Source organism: Podarcis liolepis (genome assembly GCF_965112155.1).
Source record: "Podarcis liolepis genome assembly, chromosome: 9".
Taxonomy (NCBI): Eukaryota; Metazoa; Chordata; class Lepidosauria; order Squamata; family Lacertidae; genus Podarcis; species Podarcis liolepis.
This window is the reverse complement of record NC_139564.1, coordinates 73858875-73876446: the sequence shown is the minus strand read 5'-3', so window position 1 is coordinate 73876446 and position 17572 is coordinate 73858875. Positions and strand designations below refer to the sequence as shown.

Here is a 17572-nt window from a genome sequence, read left to right as displayed (position 1 = left end):
TAAGAAATCCCAGTTGTTCTGCAGTGTCTCCAACCAGCATTTCCCCAAGAGATACAGATATAGATACAGATATATTGGACAGGCTGTTTTTTTAATGCAGGGAAGGTAACAGAATCTGCTCATATGCACCAAGGATATGAACTTCAGTTTTCCTGGTGCCATGGATCAGATTCAGCCAAAATGAAGCACTTTTTAAAATTAAGCACTTTTAAGTAGTAAGCACAATCTCTCTTCTTGAAAACACTGGAGTGTAAAAGTCATTGACATGGTAACATTTATGACAATAGTCTTTTATTTGCAGTTGTGCAGGAACTTATTTTATTTACAACAGTTCACGGAAATTAGATGTAGCTTCCATTTTATTCTTAAACTGCAAGCACTCTTAGGACAAATTACTATCATTATGCTAATGTTTAGCATTTTTTAAAAAACGATGCTTGCAAAAGCTTTATTCAGTGTTGTTGTTTTTGAGATGTTGATGTGTTTGCTTCTCAGATTTTCAACTTGATGAAGTTTGACAGTTATACACGTTTTCTGAAATCTCCACTTTACCAAGACTGTATTTTGGCAGAAGTAGAAGGTCGCCCTGTTCCTGATCCACAGTACGCTCCCAGCAGCCCCACTTCTAAACACAGCTTTGGTTCTGAGAGATCAACACCAAAAAAGGTTTCTGTCTCTTACATGACCAATCATTTACAATCAAGCGTTTTTTGTTTGTTGATTTTCTGGATGTATAGGAAAATGTAACCACTTTTGCTTATACAGTGGTGCCTCGCAAGACGAAAAGAATCCGTTCTGTGATTCTCTTCGTCTAGCGGTTTTTTCGTCTTGCGAAGCAAGCCCATTGAAGGATTAGTGGATTAGCGCTTTTAGCGGCTTATCTGCTGATCGGATCAGCTGATAAGCGGCTTAGCGGCTTAGAAAAAGGGGGGGGGAACCAGCAGGAACTCGCAAGACATTGTCGTCTTGCGAAGCAAGCCCATAGGAAATTCGTTTTGCGAAGCACCTCCAAAACGGAAAACTCTTTCGTCTAGCGAGTTTTCCGTCTTGCGGGGCACCACTGTAGTGCCCTATGTTGACATGAGGGTCTGGGTCAGATGTATTGAATGTGCTAAAGTGAGCCTCAAGCTTTTATTTTGCCACCTTCCTTCTATTTTTTCTAGCACCACAGCAAAAGATCAGAAGCATTCTGTTCCACATTTAGATGAGTTGCAGTTCCACATGATATCTGTATTGGTGCAAGAATTTACAGAACTTACAGATTTGGGGTAACAGAGTTTGGGTTGCAAGGGCACCCATAACTGCTAGAGTTTGTGAATGTTAGAAAATAAGAAAGGGGTAGGATTTAGCTGATTTTTGGAGTATTGAAGGGAAGAAGTTAGGTCAGTGGAAAAATTATGGGCTAAGTTCCCTTTCCAGGCCAGGGTCTCACCTGGATAGAAGCCATTAAGCTGGCCCAGCAGGGGAAATCCTTGTGTCTGTGCCAATGGAGATTACTACAGGAAAACTCACCTTTTAAAACTAGGCTTGGAATAGCAGAGAGAATGGGGATGAGCAGACAGAAGAGGAGGAGTTGCTTGGAAGGAGTTTTTTGGGAAGGAGAAGCAGGAAGTGGAGTGTGCTCTCTTGTCACATGCGAAGGGAAAGAAGAGAGAGCCCAAGGCTTGTTGGAGCAGTCACTTGTATGAAAGGTTAGTTGTGAATTGGGCTATAATAATTAGCTATATCGGAAAGTATAAGTGCTGCTCTGATTAAATTAGCACAACATTTCCAGCTGTTTTTCTTTTTTTAAAATTACATTATGATAGTTAAGTGGAAAATCCAAGTCTGGGCGATCTTTAAATGAAGAATCGGGAGAGGAAGACCTTGAAAGGAAAAAAAAAGGAACGTTTTTTTCATGGTCTAGAAGCAAGAGTTTGGGGAGATCTCAGAAGAAAAAGGAGAATGGTGATTATCCCAAAGGTAAGTTTTAATATTAAAATAATGATATTATTAATGATATTATCATTATGATTACTAACGGTATTATTCGTCTGAAGTCTGAACATCTCTACAACATAAGTCATAGCCATATTTGAAGCTTCTTGTTCAGAGTTCCATACTTTTGATGGTCACAGCAGCTTAATTTGCAAACATAGAATTATAGACACTGTTTATAGTCTCAAGCATGTTTAGTTGACTGCAGTGGACAGAGCATTATGTTTTTTTTATCTTAAAGCATGATTAGGAAGCTGTTTCCATAATTCTACACGGGGCATTTACTCAGCATTTTACTTGAAAATTCTGCTCTGGTGATTTAAAGTTGTCTAATAAGATTGTTACTATATGTTTAAATTAATTGCACTATCCGTGTTTTTAAGATTGCTGTACAGATTCCTCTCATGCCAATGGATTGTCCTACAGACATGCATCTCAAGACTCATTGTCATCATCTGCAAGTCTTGAAATGGTAAGGCTTGCATATTAGGACCATAAATATGTCAGGGAGAGCATGGGGGTAAAAACTTGAATAACTGTACTCCCTAAGTTAAAACACCCGGAGATGAGTCAGAAAAATACTGCTTGGTAGGCAAAAGTCCAGCTGCCAGACAGAAAATAGGATGTGGTGTTTCATTATGTAAAAATAATGTGCGAATGTTAAAGGAGAGAACAAGTTTTGCATTTTAAATAGTATAGATAAAATGCAGCTACATTCAATAATTTGCTACTATAATTGAAAATATGCGTGCGTGCGTGTGTATATATACATATATACGTATAAAATGAAAGGTGAAAGATTTTTATTTTGTTTTAAGACATCAAATCACACTGAACACAGCCTGGCCAAAGTTAAACATTTTGAAAGCCCTTTGATATCCATGGCATATGCTTAACTCATAATTAAATGGAGCTTGCTGCTTATCTTTGAAAGGGTCATTCGCATTGCTTTAAAAACGCTATCAAGTAGGGACATAAAGGTATTTCACATCCCCTGTTGCTTTAACTGGAGATGCCATGGATTGAACCCAGAATCTACTACATGCAAAGCAGGCGATCTATCACTAAACTATGTGTTTTATCTGAAGGAAGTATGCTCTAGTGAGAATCATATTGCATACTGTAGTAATTTGCATTTATAAGACATTTTTTCTAGCCTAGCACCCTAAACATTTGTGTTTTGTAATAATATTTTGCATTTCATGTGCCTCTTTGATGCTCAGGTTGTTTGATATTGAATATATAGTTGGCTGACTAACAGTTTTAACATTTTTATACACATTATTATATGCTGAAGCATATGCACTACTGCGCATATGTTTTCCTAAAATAAAGAATCATAGAATAGAATTGTAGAGTTGGAAAGGACTTCAAGGGTCATCTAGTCCAACTCTCTACAATTCAGGAATCCCAATTAAGCATCCATGACAGATGGCCACCCAACCTCTGCTTAAAAGCCTCTAAGGAAGGAGAGTCTACAATCTCCCAAGGGAGTCCATTCCACTGTCTAACAGTTCTTGCTGTCAGAAAGTTCTTCCTGATGTTTAGTCAGAATCTCCTTTCTTGTAACTTGAAGCCATTGGTTCGAGTCTTACCCTCCAGAGCAGGAGAAAACAAGCTTGTTCCCTCTTGCTTGTAACAGGCTTTGAGATACTTGAAGATGGCTACCACATCTCCTCTCAGTCTCCTCTTTCCCAGGCTAAACACACCCATCTTCTTCAACCGTTCCTCATAAGGCTTGGTTTCCAGACCCTTGGTCAACTTGGTTGCCCACCTCTGCACGTATTCCAGCTTGTCAACATCCTTCTTAGATAATAATAATAATAATAATAATTTATTATTTGTACCCCACCCATCTGGCTGGGTTTCCCCAGCCACTCTGGGCGGCTTCCATAGAAACACAAAATACAGTAAAATATCACAGATTAAAAGCTTCCCTGAACAGGGCTACCTTAAGATGTCTTCTAAATGTCAGGTAGTTATTCATCGCTTTGACATCTGATGGGAGGGCGTTCCACAGGGCGGGCGCCACTACCGAGAAGGCCCTCTGCCTGGTTCCCTGTAGCTTTGCTTCTCGCAATGAGGGAACCGCCAGAAGGCCCTCGGCGCTGAACCTCGGCGCTAAGATCCTTCTTAAGAGCACATAAACATGCAACAATACTATACATGCAAAAATACTTATAGATAAAAAATGTGTTGCAGATATAGTTCACCATAAGGCTTGACTCTTTCATCCCTGCTAGCCCTCATTAACAAGGAGAGAGTAGTGTGTAGAATGGCGGCTTCCTATAAGAGACTAACAATATTTAATTCTGCTTGCACAATAATTTAACAAAGGAAAGTTAAACATCAAGTATTTTTCTTTACAAAACATAACAGTGGTATTTGGCTTGTTCTGCTGTTTTCCAAGTAGCCTTTCTTCTCTGCTTGTTATTTTCATTTCACGTTGAATATTAACCTGCGGTCTTGTCTCTTGAAAGTTTGACTCCTATAGGGCATCTGCAACTGAGAAAGAGAAGACTTCTAAATGCTGCCATATAAGCCTTCCAGATGGCTCATCATATACAATGGCTGTTAAAGCTGGATTCTCAATCAAAGAAATGTTATCTGGATTCTGTGAGAAACAAGGCATTAACATAGCTGCAGTAGATTTGTTTCTAATTGGTGGAGACAAGGTACTTAATTTGGTATTCTAAGCATTGCCTGCATGTTCACAGTCTAGCAGACATTTTGTTTTATTTAACAGGATTTGTATACCACTTAGTTTTCAAATCCTACAAGTTGTTTACATAACATATGAAACATACTTTAAAAGTACTGATAAAGTCAGATGTTAAAAACAAGTTCACAAAAGAAAAAATTAAAATATAAATAAATTCAACAGGTTTTAAACTATACATAATAAAATACATATTAAAATACATGTCAGAAAATGTTTGAGTAGGATTGCTTAAACAAAAGTTTTAGCTGACAGTAAAAACAATACTATGAAGGATACCAGAGTATAGGTGCTGACACACCGAAGGATCAGTTTCTTGCATGTGAAGAACAAACATTATGTGGCACTTCTAAAAATGCCAATATCACAGATCAACATGGTTGAATGTGCTTATATGGGGAGATGAGAGAAAGGGAAAAGGGAATAGGGAGGGAAGAGGAAAGCAAGCATTGGAGCAACTGATTCTTCATTGGCCAATAGAAGAATCCAGGTTCCTGGGAGGCAGGGTGTGTAGTCTACCAGGAGACCTTGGTCTCATGCCTCCCATCAGCTCTGCAGTCACAGGAGGATTGGCAGGTGGAGTAGTTACGAATTTCCAAAATCCTTTGTCACTTTCTTTATCTGCATTTATTTCTGATATTGCATGACATTGCTTTTAATAATAATGTTATGTACATTAACACAAAATGAGAACATAATTTTAAAATATATTGCATACATACGCACATACTGTTCTTGTACAATATTTCCCATAATGAGTGGGAGAGGGAGGAAGAGGCAGTTTCTGCACTTGGTTCCTTAGGTGTTAGAAAGGTGTGGCGTTTGCAATCCTCTTCCTCAGCTATTCCCAACAAAGCAGGTAGGCATGAGGAATCACCTTGAAATATGAATATATATGTATTCCACAAAATCTCAGAAAAGTCCTAAGTAGTAGTTTGCACTGTACTGAAAGTAAGGCTGTTTCCCGTTTTTGATAGATTAATTTCCCCCCTAAATACCATTTCTATTACCATGTTCTTCTGTTCCTTCTATGGTTGTAGCCACTTGTATTGCATCAGGACAGCAGCATTCTGGATTCTCGGGCTCTTCGTTTAGAAAAGAGAACTTTATTTCGGTAAGGGAAAAACCTCCTTCTCCTGTGGCTTTTAAAGTTGATAGCACATTGTGTCCCATTTCTCTGCCTGAGGCAGAACAGGAGCATGAAATCTCGTGAGATACCACTGAAATCTCACAAGATCTTGTGTGCTCTGTGAGATCTCACAAGATTTCGGTGAGAGATCTCACCGGAAGCTGGCGCCACTGCCAGCGCTGCTTCTCCACCAGCGGCAGGGCAGGCAAGGCAGCAGAGTTCATTTGGTTTTCAGCTTCTTCGACAGAAGCTACTCTGGATGTTGTACCAGAACAGCACCTTTGGGGCAATTGCTGCAGAGACAATAATTGCAGTCTTTCTCAAGAACGCAAAGGGTGCAGTAGATCTGTAAAACTGATGCGCCTATAAGTGAAGCTACACTGAACAAAATACATTGTTCACAGCTTCTCATGTATTCAGATACCCTAACATGATTGCAGAATTCTTATATGTTCTGAATGGCTTTTAATGGCAAAGACTTACTGAATGTTTTCATATATTTTAGGTTGGATCTCATTCCTATCAATAGATCTGTTGGCTTAAAAGCTAAACCTACCAAACCAGTAACAGAAGTCCTTCGACCAGTGGTTGCAAAATATGGTTTAAATCTTAATAATCTTGTGGCAAGGCTAGTAAGTAATTTATTAGAATATGTTTAAAATCTTTAGCTTTGCTTATCTGCAGAAGAATATACAGGTTTTTTATAGCATATTTGTAATACCTTTAATATAGGAAGCACCATATATTGAAGTACAAATAATACAGTCAACGTATTTCATTCCGGGTTTTTTTTTAGAAAAACAAAACACCTATTTGTCAGTTACTTTGATCCCACTTAATATACAAGATTTTTAAGCTTATTTGGGACTCCATTATCCTTTACTTCTGAACTCTCTTTTTCTATTACTGATATATGTTTGAAGACTCTAGATGCATGTGTGCATTTACTTTTGCGGTTATCAAATCCGAAAGAATAGAAAGTAAAGGTAGATAGCAATAATATGTGTGTTAACACTATTATTCATGCGAGACACCCTATTAAATACCTCTTCTCCTGAAACATGAATAGCTTTGTTTTAGGATATGATCTCTTATCTTCAGATCTGTCTGAGTCCAAAAAAGGTAGGACGATGGTCTTCACAGCCCAGTAAACCTGGGCTGATCAGGACTGTATTGCCATGAAACATACAACAATTAAAGATTTATAGGGCAGCTAATCTAACTGCACTTCCGGCAGCGTGGTTCAAACTTAAGAGGACATACAAATCTCTGATATATTTAAAAAAGAATCAGGTTCAAAGGGAAGCATGGCAATGCTTAATAGAAGCCTCCTTGAGGAGAGATTCACCCACCTTTTGGAGAGTAGTTTCAAAAGAATGGTAAAGCACCCCATCTGAAGTGGAATATGCTATCCGTCTGGGGTCTGGGAAACAAATTTCCATTCTCTATATCCAAGCAACCAACCCAAAATCACAAGCAGTGCTAGCCCAGAATGGCCCTCAGTTACTATAGAGCAGGGGTGCCCAAACTTTTTTCAAAGAGGGCCAGATTTGATGAAGTGAACGTGTGTGAGGGCCGACCAGAGTTGCTGAGCTTTTTTTAGGATTTTACCCCAGGACATATACTGCCATGGGGGGCTGAATTAAATCGGCTGGCAGGCCGGATTAGACCCCCGAAATAGACTTTGGACATGCCTGCTATAGAGGAAGTGTGTCAGTTTACTGTAAATCTCAAACAAGGCAAAGTCCTAGGGTAGATAATATTCCTTCTGAGCTATTTAAAGCCAGCGTTGAATAGTGGGCCCAACTGCTAGTCGCCTTGTTTACCAGCATCGATCAGTCAGCAATTATTCCTGACAATTGGGGATTAGCAGTTATCATACCACAATATAAGAAAGGGAATAGATCTGAACCATCTAATTATAGACCGATTAGTCTTTAAAGTATAATTAGTAAACTAGACGCTGCCCACCTCTGTAATAAACTAGTGGATTGGATGAATCAGGAAGACATTCTAGCAGAGGCACCAGCAGGATTTATGGTGGAGCTGTCAACCATAGATCAAGGACTTGTGCTCCAACATGATAACAGAATAAATGATGCTAGGAGGGAACTGCAGTCCAAGAAAGGAAAAGAACACCTAGGTAGTTTAAATGAATCCACATCTCCAGGGCCTGATGAGCTGCACCCAAAGGTACAAAAAGAGCTTGTGGGTGTGATCTCTCAGCCTCTGTCTATCATCTTTGAGAATTCTTGGAGAACAGGTGAGGTCCCTGCAGACTGGAGGAGGGCAATTCAGAAAGGGAGGAAAAGACGAGCCTGGTAACTTCTGACTGGTCAGCTTGACATTGATACCAGAAAAGGTCCTAGAACTGATAATTAAACGGTTGGTCTGTGAGCACTTAGAAAAGGATACTGTGATTAGTAAGACCCAGCACGGGTTTCCCAAAAACAAGTCATGCCAGATGAGTCTCCAGTGACACAGCTGGATCTTGAAGCACCCCAGACTGCGAACCTGATCTTACCAAGCAGCTTCACCTCTTCACCAAGCAGAACCTTGGTATAACTTACAAATCAGCTTATTAATAATTTCAGATTGCTTTGCCACCATCCTACAGACTGACCTGTCCCAAAAACCAGTCGTTGTCACTGGATTCCATCTTCTCCCAAGCTGGGATCCTTGTTGATGGCTTTTTGGTTATGTTTTAACTCAGATGTTTCCCAGAGTAAAAATCATAGTAACTATGACCTAGATTTTTTACTATCATTATTTTTATTAAGAAAGTTATTACCTGTCCTTCAACAGCAGTTCCCATGCCAATTTAACAGTACAGCCATTTTTTCAATTCTATTTGATATAGTTGGTGGTCAGGTTGCTGAACTGTTCTAGCAATTAATAAAGTTTGCCATGTAAGGAGCTAATCCCCTATATTTTGCATTTTCCCTGGGATTGCCCAACTCAGAGAATGGGTTAGCACAGCAGCTCATAAAATATCAAATTGACTACTCATAAAAGAATCTGTTTAAGGAGCCAAAGCTGGGAGGGCATAACAATTTTATTCTGCTTTGGACAAGTCAGTAATGTGTCAGACTCCTCACCCATTTTGATTCTCACAATTGTTTGAGTAAAACACACTATCAATAGTTACATTAAAATCACACAGAGCCCACTAAAATACATCCAAGCAGTAATACTTCAGGATGATCAAATAAAATGTAAAATAGCTAGCTATTTTTACTTGAGGTGGAATTGCTACTTATAATTAGCTACCCTCCTCCTCACAGACCCCTTTAGCCTTTGGTTTCTAGAGGTTAAATAGCTTCCTGGGCCGCTCTCCATAGAGCCACCAGGTGGACACAATAACTTCTCACAGGGAGATGCTCCAGCAGGTAAATGAAGATGGCTTCCCCAGTCTCTAGCTGATAACTTATGTACAGCAATTCTTTGTTATATAGTGAATTTTTAAGACAAGAACTTAAAATTAGTTTGTTTTATCAAAATTTGACCACAGAATGGTGAACAGGAACCATTAGATCTTGGTGTTCCCATCTCTAATCTTGATGGACAACGGGTTATTCTAGATGAAAGGCAACCAAAAAAAGGAAAAGGTAAGCAGTTCTGAAATGGTTATTTCTGATTCGTCTACTGCTTTCTTCACTTCACATTCCTAGAAATACAGCCTTGGCCACCCTTCAGCTGTTTTAGAACTAGTGCTTTTTTCTAGAAAAGTAGGTGCCGGTACTCACCTATTTACATTTAGGTGAGTACAGTAATTACATTTAGTTGTTACAGTAAGTGTCACACTTTTTATCCAAATAAAGAATAAAAAGTGCAGGAATGTTTGAAACCTGCAAGCAGAAACCTGGAATTTTATTAGCACTGTATCAGAGGGGTATTTTAGAACTCTGGTTTTTGTATTTGGCTGCTTTCTCTGTTCTGAACAGGGATCCTTGCTTTGGTGGCCAAAGATTGGGTTAGGGAATTGTAAGGTGGGAAATCTGAACGCTACTATAGTCAGTGTGTGGAGCAGAAAGTGGCAAGGCAGTGGGAATGTTTCAGGTAAGGAAGTTCAGTCAAATGAGAGCTGTTCCTTTTCTCACAATATTCTGTAGTTTTTGGCAGTCAGCCCTGGCTGTGAAGCATCTGGTGCGGATTTCTTGGTCAATAAGACATCAGGCACCCAGGGCTTGATCCTGGATGGGCAACCCGGTATGGTTTGTGTGATTGAGACTTGCTTCTTAGATGAGGTAGAAAGGATTAATCTGTCCCATCTTTGTCTACCAGGTTTCCTATTGCAGCAGCAAGCTAACATTGGCAGGGAGATGGAACGTTAGTAATCTGCTGTGAATCCACCTCTTTGTCTAGGCCCTTTCTGGCAAGCTCTATTAAAATAAATAAATCTTGGCATCAGATAGTATCTCCCTGACCAAGCTTACAGAGCTGATTTCATTGACCAAGCCTGCATGGGAACCATGGGCCTGTCTTAATACAGTGGTGCCCCGCAAGACGGAAAACTCGCTAGACGAAAGAGTTTTCCGTTTTGGAGGTGCTTCGCAAAACGAATCTCCTATGGGCTTGCTTCGCAAGACGACAATGTCTTGCGAGTTCCTGCTGGTTTCTTTCCCCTCCCCCCTTTTTCTAAGCCGCTAAGCCGCTTATCAGCTGATCCGATCAGCAGATAAGCCGCTAATAGTGCTAATAGCGCTAATCCGCTAATCCTTCAATGGGCTTGCTTCGCAAGACGAAAAAACCGCTAGACGAAGAGAATCACGGAACGGATTCTTTTCATCTTGTGAGGCACCACTGTACTGGGTCCCACCCATATTGTACCATATATGTATATACAGCATAAGCATATGTGCATGTATAGATTGGGGGAGTTTAGCATAACTCCTTTGTCATGAATATGGATTTTCTGTAGCCTCTATTTGCAGGGAGAGGGGTTGCTATTAAAATAGTCTACCCCTGGAGACGGAAGGATCCAGATGGATTCCTGACAGTTCTGGAGGTGTTTCCTAGTGCCAGAAATGGGTAAATGATCAAAATAGTTGACATTATAAAGCTATAGCACTTTCTCCTACTCGTTAGAGGCAATAGTTTCCTGTGGACCAGGGAGAAGGGATGGTAGCTAATGTGATACTAGAAGAAGGCATGCAACATGTCTGATGAGACTTAGGTTAGAGCCTATTGCATTGCAGTAATAGTGGGATAGTTTCAACTAATATGCTTTTCCACCTTTAGAAATGTCTTGTTAGCAACACTTTGAGTGAAGATTAATTGGGCAAAACTAAAATCAAAGTTGTAATTAATTTTCTCCTCCTCCTCTGAAGGAATTACTTATATTTATGCACTCTTCAGGCATGGACATTAGTATGTTTATAGATTTAAATGCATGCCTTTAAAAAATCTAAATAATGTAAGGCAGAGGTTTTCAACCTTTTTGGGTCCATGACTTCCTTGACCAACTACATTATTTCTGTGGCACCCCGTGGGGCTCAGGAGCCCAGTTATGTCACTCCTTGCCTGCAGAGCTGGCAGCCCCTCACCCCTTTTTGAACACCCTCCCTTGTGGAGTGTTCCCTCCGCCTCCTCGCTCCTCTCCTCTCCTTGGGAGTCCTCTGGGCAGCCACTGCTGCCGCCCCTGGTCTCTGAGTGCCCCCCCGCCCCAAAGACAGGTGTCTCCTTGCACTGCCCCACAGGGGCCTGAGAAGCACCCCTGTCCAGCCCCAGAGCCCTATTCTCCTGGGAAGCTTGTAGCCAGGGCTGTTGCAGCAAATAGCTGTGCAAGCCTTTAGGAGGCAGAGATGCAAGAGGGCATCTGAGAAGGGAGAGAGGGAAAGAGGGACAGAGGCTAGTGTTGCCTGCGGCACCCCTGACCATCAATCAAGGCACCCCTGGTTGCCACGGCACACTGGTTGAAAACCACTGATGTAAGGGAATATGCTATCATTTACAAGTATTCCCATAAAAATATTTCCAAGGGTGATATCCAACTAAGTCATAGTAGACCCATTGAAATCAGTGGACTTCAATTATGTAAGGTCAGTGTTTCATTGAGCCTACTCTGAGTATGCCTAGCAGTAGGTTTCACCTGAAGTAAAGCTAGAATTGGCTTGAGTACAACATAGCATTTAATCCACACTACAGTCACATTACTGAATGTTTTTCCTAATCAAATATTTCTAGTCACCCACCTTTGGCTGTGGGGAGAGCTTTTCAGATATTTAAATTGCATTTAAAATTAACATGAAATGCTTTTTAGTTGTGTTTTGCTAAATGCAAATCAAATAAATGTGCTTAATCAGATCTCTAGGGTAGTGGAAACATTTCCCCAATACAAAATTTCCCATAAAACCCACATCACTGTCTTCGTGTTTGCTCAGTGCAGATCACTGGAGCTATTCTAGGTAGGAAGGAGCCTATTCTATCTTGGTCTGATGGGGAGGTATTATTGCTAACCTGCTGTGACCAATTTGCACAACACTGTGCAGCTAAAATTGCTGGTATTCATTCCTATTTGGAGTACAGGTTAATTGCTGAGTCTGTGGATGTACCTGATACATCTGCTTTTTCTGTTTGTTCCTTGGAGGTTTGTGTTTGACCATTTACACTTCTGGTCCATTCTTGGCTAATTTTGGTGGAGAGGAATGGCCAGATGGAACATTTAGTGCTTGAGAGTAAGGTTACATTAACCTTGAAAGAGCCAATAATAAGATGCTATATCCCATCATCCTGGGTAGCTGTAGAACTTTGGGCAAGGGGCTCAAGATTATACAGTTGTACCTCGGAAGTCGAACGGAATCCGTTCCAGAATTCCGTTCGACTTCCAAAACATTTGGAAACCAAGGTGTGGCTTCTGAACATTTTGCAGCCAGTTGGAAGCCGTGAAACCTGCACCAGATGTTTGGGTTCCAAAGAACATTCACAGAGTGGAATACTCACTTCCAGGTTTGCAGCGTTCAGGAGCCAAAACGTTCGAGTCACAAGGCATTTGATTTCCAAGACTGTATGTTCTTTCTAGATGCAGACCTGGTTTTGGTACTGAAACTGCCTTTGTTGCGCTAGTGGACAGCTTGTATTAGGAATCGGACAGGGGGAGTGTGTTCCTTTTAGTTTTGCTGGTCCTTTCAGCAACTTTTGATCTGATAAACTATGATATCCTTCTAGACTGCTTTGACAGATTTGACTTGTGGGCACTGTTTGGTGTTGGTTCCAGTGCAAACTGGAGGGCAGATCCCAGAAGGGACTTGCTCATTTGAGTTCCATCATGTTCCCCATGCTCCACTTGGAGAGGCCTGCATGACATCTGTAAGAAACCCCTGGGAGAGGTTGTCCGTAGTGTTGGAGAATAGTGTCATCACTATGCAGTTCACATCCAGTTCTATTTCTCTTTTCCATCAGGCACTTGGGAGTCAATTGAAACTCTAAACCAGTGTTTGGAGGCTGTGATGTGATAAGACTTAATTCAGGCAAGACACAGGTGGTTTGGGTCAATGGGAAAGCCAATCTGAGAATAGATATTCAGCCTGTTACAGAACATAGTGCTCCCTCTGAAAGCTCAGGTTTATAGTTTGGGCATGCTACTGGACTCAGATTGTGACTGTGGCTAATAAGCTTTGACTAGGGTACCAACTTTCTGGAGAAAGCAGATCTGGCCACTATTATACATTCTTTGGTTGCACTTTGCAAGGGAAATCTATTTTGAAGATTATTTGTAAACATCAGCGGGTTTACTGTGTTGTTGGTAGTCTGTTAACAGGACCCCTTATTGGGATCTTGGGACTCCATTGCTGCGCATTGACTCCCTGTATGTTTTTGAGCCCAGTTCAAATAGCTGGCTGTTACTTTGAAACCCCTGAATAGTTTGGGTGCAGGATATCTGAAGGATCACCTACTCCCACTCTCATGATAGTAAGATCTTATGCTCTGGGTCTTTTCACCATCCGAGCTGTACTTGATGAGTACCTGGGACACGACTTTCCCTGTAGTAGTCCCTAGCTCTGGCATTCCCTCTCTCAGAGGAATGCTTAGGCCCTTCCCTCCTAGTCATCAGAAAGTTTGTTAATGCTGCATAGATGTGCTTTTCATGCTGTCTGAACACCAGTATTTTGTTCCGTGTTGTTTGTTTAGATGATGTTGCTGGTTTTAGTTTGTTGTTTTAAAATGTTCTGTTATGTCTGTGAACAACTATGGGGCTGTGAAACTGTGTGGGTGTGCATTTTTCTCAGAAAGGGGAGGTTTATTTGCACAGCTTGACATATCCCACCCCCTTCTATGGCTTTTAGTCACACTGGCTAGCTGTGCCCCTTTGATAATGAATGTATTAGCAACATCCCCAATTTCTACACATTTTCAGCTGATATGTGGAGGGCCCATATGCATTTATCTAGGGATGGATGGATCAGTCAGTTTTGTAAGTACATTTTAATGCAATTTTGGCATCTATTTATAGCAGAGAACTACAGTGCAAAATCTGGGGAACTGCAAAGGCCAAATGATAGCTGCATTCCAATCTTCGTATTAGTTAAGCCACTTCACTCAACATACAGATCACATGAAATCATTGCATCAATGTGGATGCAGAACCCCTTTACATGCTGGTTGCATACACGGGGGAATGAGCCCACACAGCCCCACAACACTCTTCACTTTGTCTTTCAATGTGGGACCGAGTTTGTCTGAACCTTCCTCGGGGATGTTTGTGATCATTGGACTGAAACTGGCACCTTTGCTTCAGGTGCCTCCACTTTTCCACTGAGAGGTAGGGCTGAAAGCACCTAGTGCTCAGACAGATTTAGGGTCCTAAACGTCTTCCTCAAACTCCCTTTGTACCCCGTAAAGGTATAGGTAAAGAACCCCTGACAGTTAAGTCCAGTCGCAAACGGACTCTGGGGTTGAGGCACTCATCTTGTTTTACTGACCAAGGGAGCCGACGTTTGTCTACAGACAGTTTTTCCATGTCATGTGGCCAGCATGACTAAGCTGCTTCTGGCGAAACCAGAACAGCTCACGGAAACGCCATTACCTTCCCGCCAGAGCGGTACCTATTTATCTACTTGCACTTTGACATGCTTTCAAACTGCTAGGTTGGCAGGAGCAGGGACCGAGCAACGGGAGCTCACCCCGTCACAGGGATTCGAACCACCGACCTTCAAGTCGGCAAGCCCTAGGCTCAGTGGTTTAGACCACAACGCCACCCGCGTCCCTATTTTGTACCCTGTAGGGAAATCCAAATCCTCTGTGGTAAGTGGTTGCCTACATTAGAAAACCCAGAACTGAGTAGCTCAACAGACTGTTTCTGAAAAAGACTCTGGGTAGAAGAAGGAGCACCAGTTCTACTTCTTTGGTTCCTGCTGCTCTGCCCCATAAATAAAAGTTTGGAAAGAGAACACTAGCTGGGTTGGAAATAAAATCAAAGTATATCTTACTGAATAGGAACCAAAATAATAGAAGTTTGAAGTCTTGTAGCACCTCACATAAAGGGAGGCAGCTAGCCAGCAAGAAATCCAGGATAGACAAGGTCCAGCACAATTGTTATACCCCATCCTGGGACCCCAGTGAAGGGTGGGTAAGAAATCGAAATAATAATCATAGTAATTTCTATCTTAGTTTATGACACTCATTCAAATTGATCCAGGCCACTGAAATAGCAGTCATGAAAGTCACTGGGGATATCCTCCAGAAAATGGTAAAATCCAGTAAACTTTTCTCTCCCCAAATTCTTGGTCATAAACTAGTATGATTTAAATACGTTTGTTACAGAAAAAAACACCAGGTTTTGTAATTATTATTTTTAAAATCTCTGTCATTCACAGACCAGGGAAAGGGGGCACCATTAAAACACAGCACAGCTATAACTCCTAATGCAAGATATCAAGCACCTACAGTAAGTTCCTTGAAATTATTTGTCACTCCAATTATTCCCAGGTTTTGATTTATTTCCCAGATTGGAAATTGTGGATGAAAAGAATGTCCCAAATGTTTAATGGCATTGGCTTAGTGTTTGTTTCGGCTGATTATGTCTTGCCTTTCACGTATGTAAGGGCTTTGTTTTGTTGCTTTCACCAGTGCATGCCCCTGTCTTCTGTTCTCTGTCCTTGAGGACCAAAACACATGCTATATGCAGTTACATGTACCTCCCCACATTTTTCCCCATGCAAAGCATCTAAAGGGGGCTGCAGTTGTGAGTGAAACATCACAAGCTGATGAGAATGCTTATCCCTGTCACCTTGAACTGTTTCCCCACTCAAATCATCCCTGGCTGCTCTTCCCCACAGAGAGCTGGAAAATAACTACGAAAGAAAGGGTTAAAGCAACTCTCCTCCCGCGCACCCCAACCAGTGCTCTGCTCAAAGTCACAGTCTCCACAGATTTTCATGGGGGCAAAGAGAGACGTTGCTGGGTGAAAGTTACATGCAACTATATATAATAAAATGGAGTTTGGTCCAAAGACAGACATAAACTCTACAGTTCAAAATGAGCATGTTGCTTTTTTTGTATGTAGATGTAATTCTTTTTTCTCTTCTCTTTTTGTTTGTGGTTTACTGAAAATGATTGTACTATGTTTAATCACAACTCTGTGCACAAAATAATTGTTATTTATCGACAATTTATTGCATCCGTTTTGTAGTATTATGTAAAAGTAAGTAGCCCTTTAACTTTCCTTCTAATACAGGGAGAGGGAAGAACTCTAGGAAAGTCTAATTCTATTAAAATAAAAGGAGAAAGTGGAAAAAGCTCTAGGGATGTCCATCTAGCAAACAGAGAAGAATGTATTGCACAGACGGGGAAAATAAAAAGTCAGAAAATTAATTTGGACGAAGCAGAGGGTATGTCACTTTTTTAGTATATGCAGTAGAATTAGTTTTTAAACCAAACATTTGTAAACAGTGGTATTAGTTCATTTTATAATTGAAGAAAACAGGTTGTATTATAAATTTCAGCAATGTGGTGATGTTACTAATAAATTAATCTAACCTACTCTAGAATTACCTTTAATTGTAGGCAAAGGCTTCTGGAATGCCTGTGAAGGAATGCGCTCCCAGCAGCCAAATTGAAAACAGCAGTACTAACTAAAGGAGAACATAGAAATAGTGCCACCCACTCGCCCAGTAGTATCTATGGCAACATTACCAGCGCTCACAAATCACAGAACAGCATGGCCACAATGCCCCCACATTAGCAGTGCAGGGGGCGGAGCAAAGGGATGTGGGAACTTTCCATGAGATGACCCCACCCCAGCCTACGCTCTTGTGAGAAGGGGTCTGAATAATAAACATCCAGAGTTCCTGAGGGAAAGGAGCCACTTGCCGATGGAGCAAAGCTGTATTTAAAAAACCCACCATCCTTTTGCCAGTGCTGCGGATGGAGGAACCAGGACAAGCAACACGCCATGGTTGCACAGAGCTCTGAGATGGGAAAAGGTTTGGGGAGGGTTGAGTCCTGCTATGTTTCACCATTTGCATATCAGAGAGAAAAGAGGCAGCACACAGAACTGGCACAGCACAGAGCAGCTCTCTGGCCATTTAGCCACGACAGGCAGAAGGACACATCATGAGGCATTTGCCTTTCCACAGCCAGCAGTCCATAGTCCCAGCCATGCACACCAGCGGGGCAGGTCTAGCCCAAGCGAACAGCACAGTAGATGCCCAGTTTGAATCCTAAATGTGATCTCCCACCGGAAGAGTGTAGATCACCCCACACAGAAGCACAATGAGGGAGTACATAGGCTCTGAGAATCAGAGGAG

General features: G+C 41.3%; 1 protein-coding gene across 7 annotated transcripts in view; it reads left to right on the top strand.

Annotated features, from left to right (window-relative positions):
* RGS12 (regulator of G protein signaling 12) overlaps positions 1 to 17572 on the top strand; it is an 83659-nt gene that overhangs the window by 48228 nt on the left and 17859 nt on the right. For 4 of the 7 annotated variants that reach the window (XM_083460685.1, XM_083460684.1, XM_083460689.1 and 1 more), the window contains 9 exons: positions 496 to 666; positions 1809 to 1962; positions 2361 to 2449; positions 4458 to 4652; positions 5737 to 5810; positions 6331 to 6457; positions 9337 to 9433; positions 15641 to 15711; positions 16501 to 16654. In XM_083460685.1, the coding sequence (XP_083316811.1) occupies positions 496 to 666; positions 1809 to 1962; positions 2361 to 2449; positions 4458 to 4652; positions 5737 to 5810; positions 6331 to 6457; positions 9337 to 9433; positions 15641 to 15711; positions 16501 to 16654 (1132 nt within the window). The other 3 variants (XM_083460688.1, XM_083460687.1, XM_083460686.1) reach the window with 3 other exon arrangements.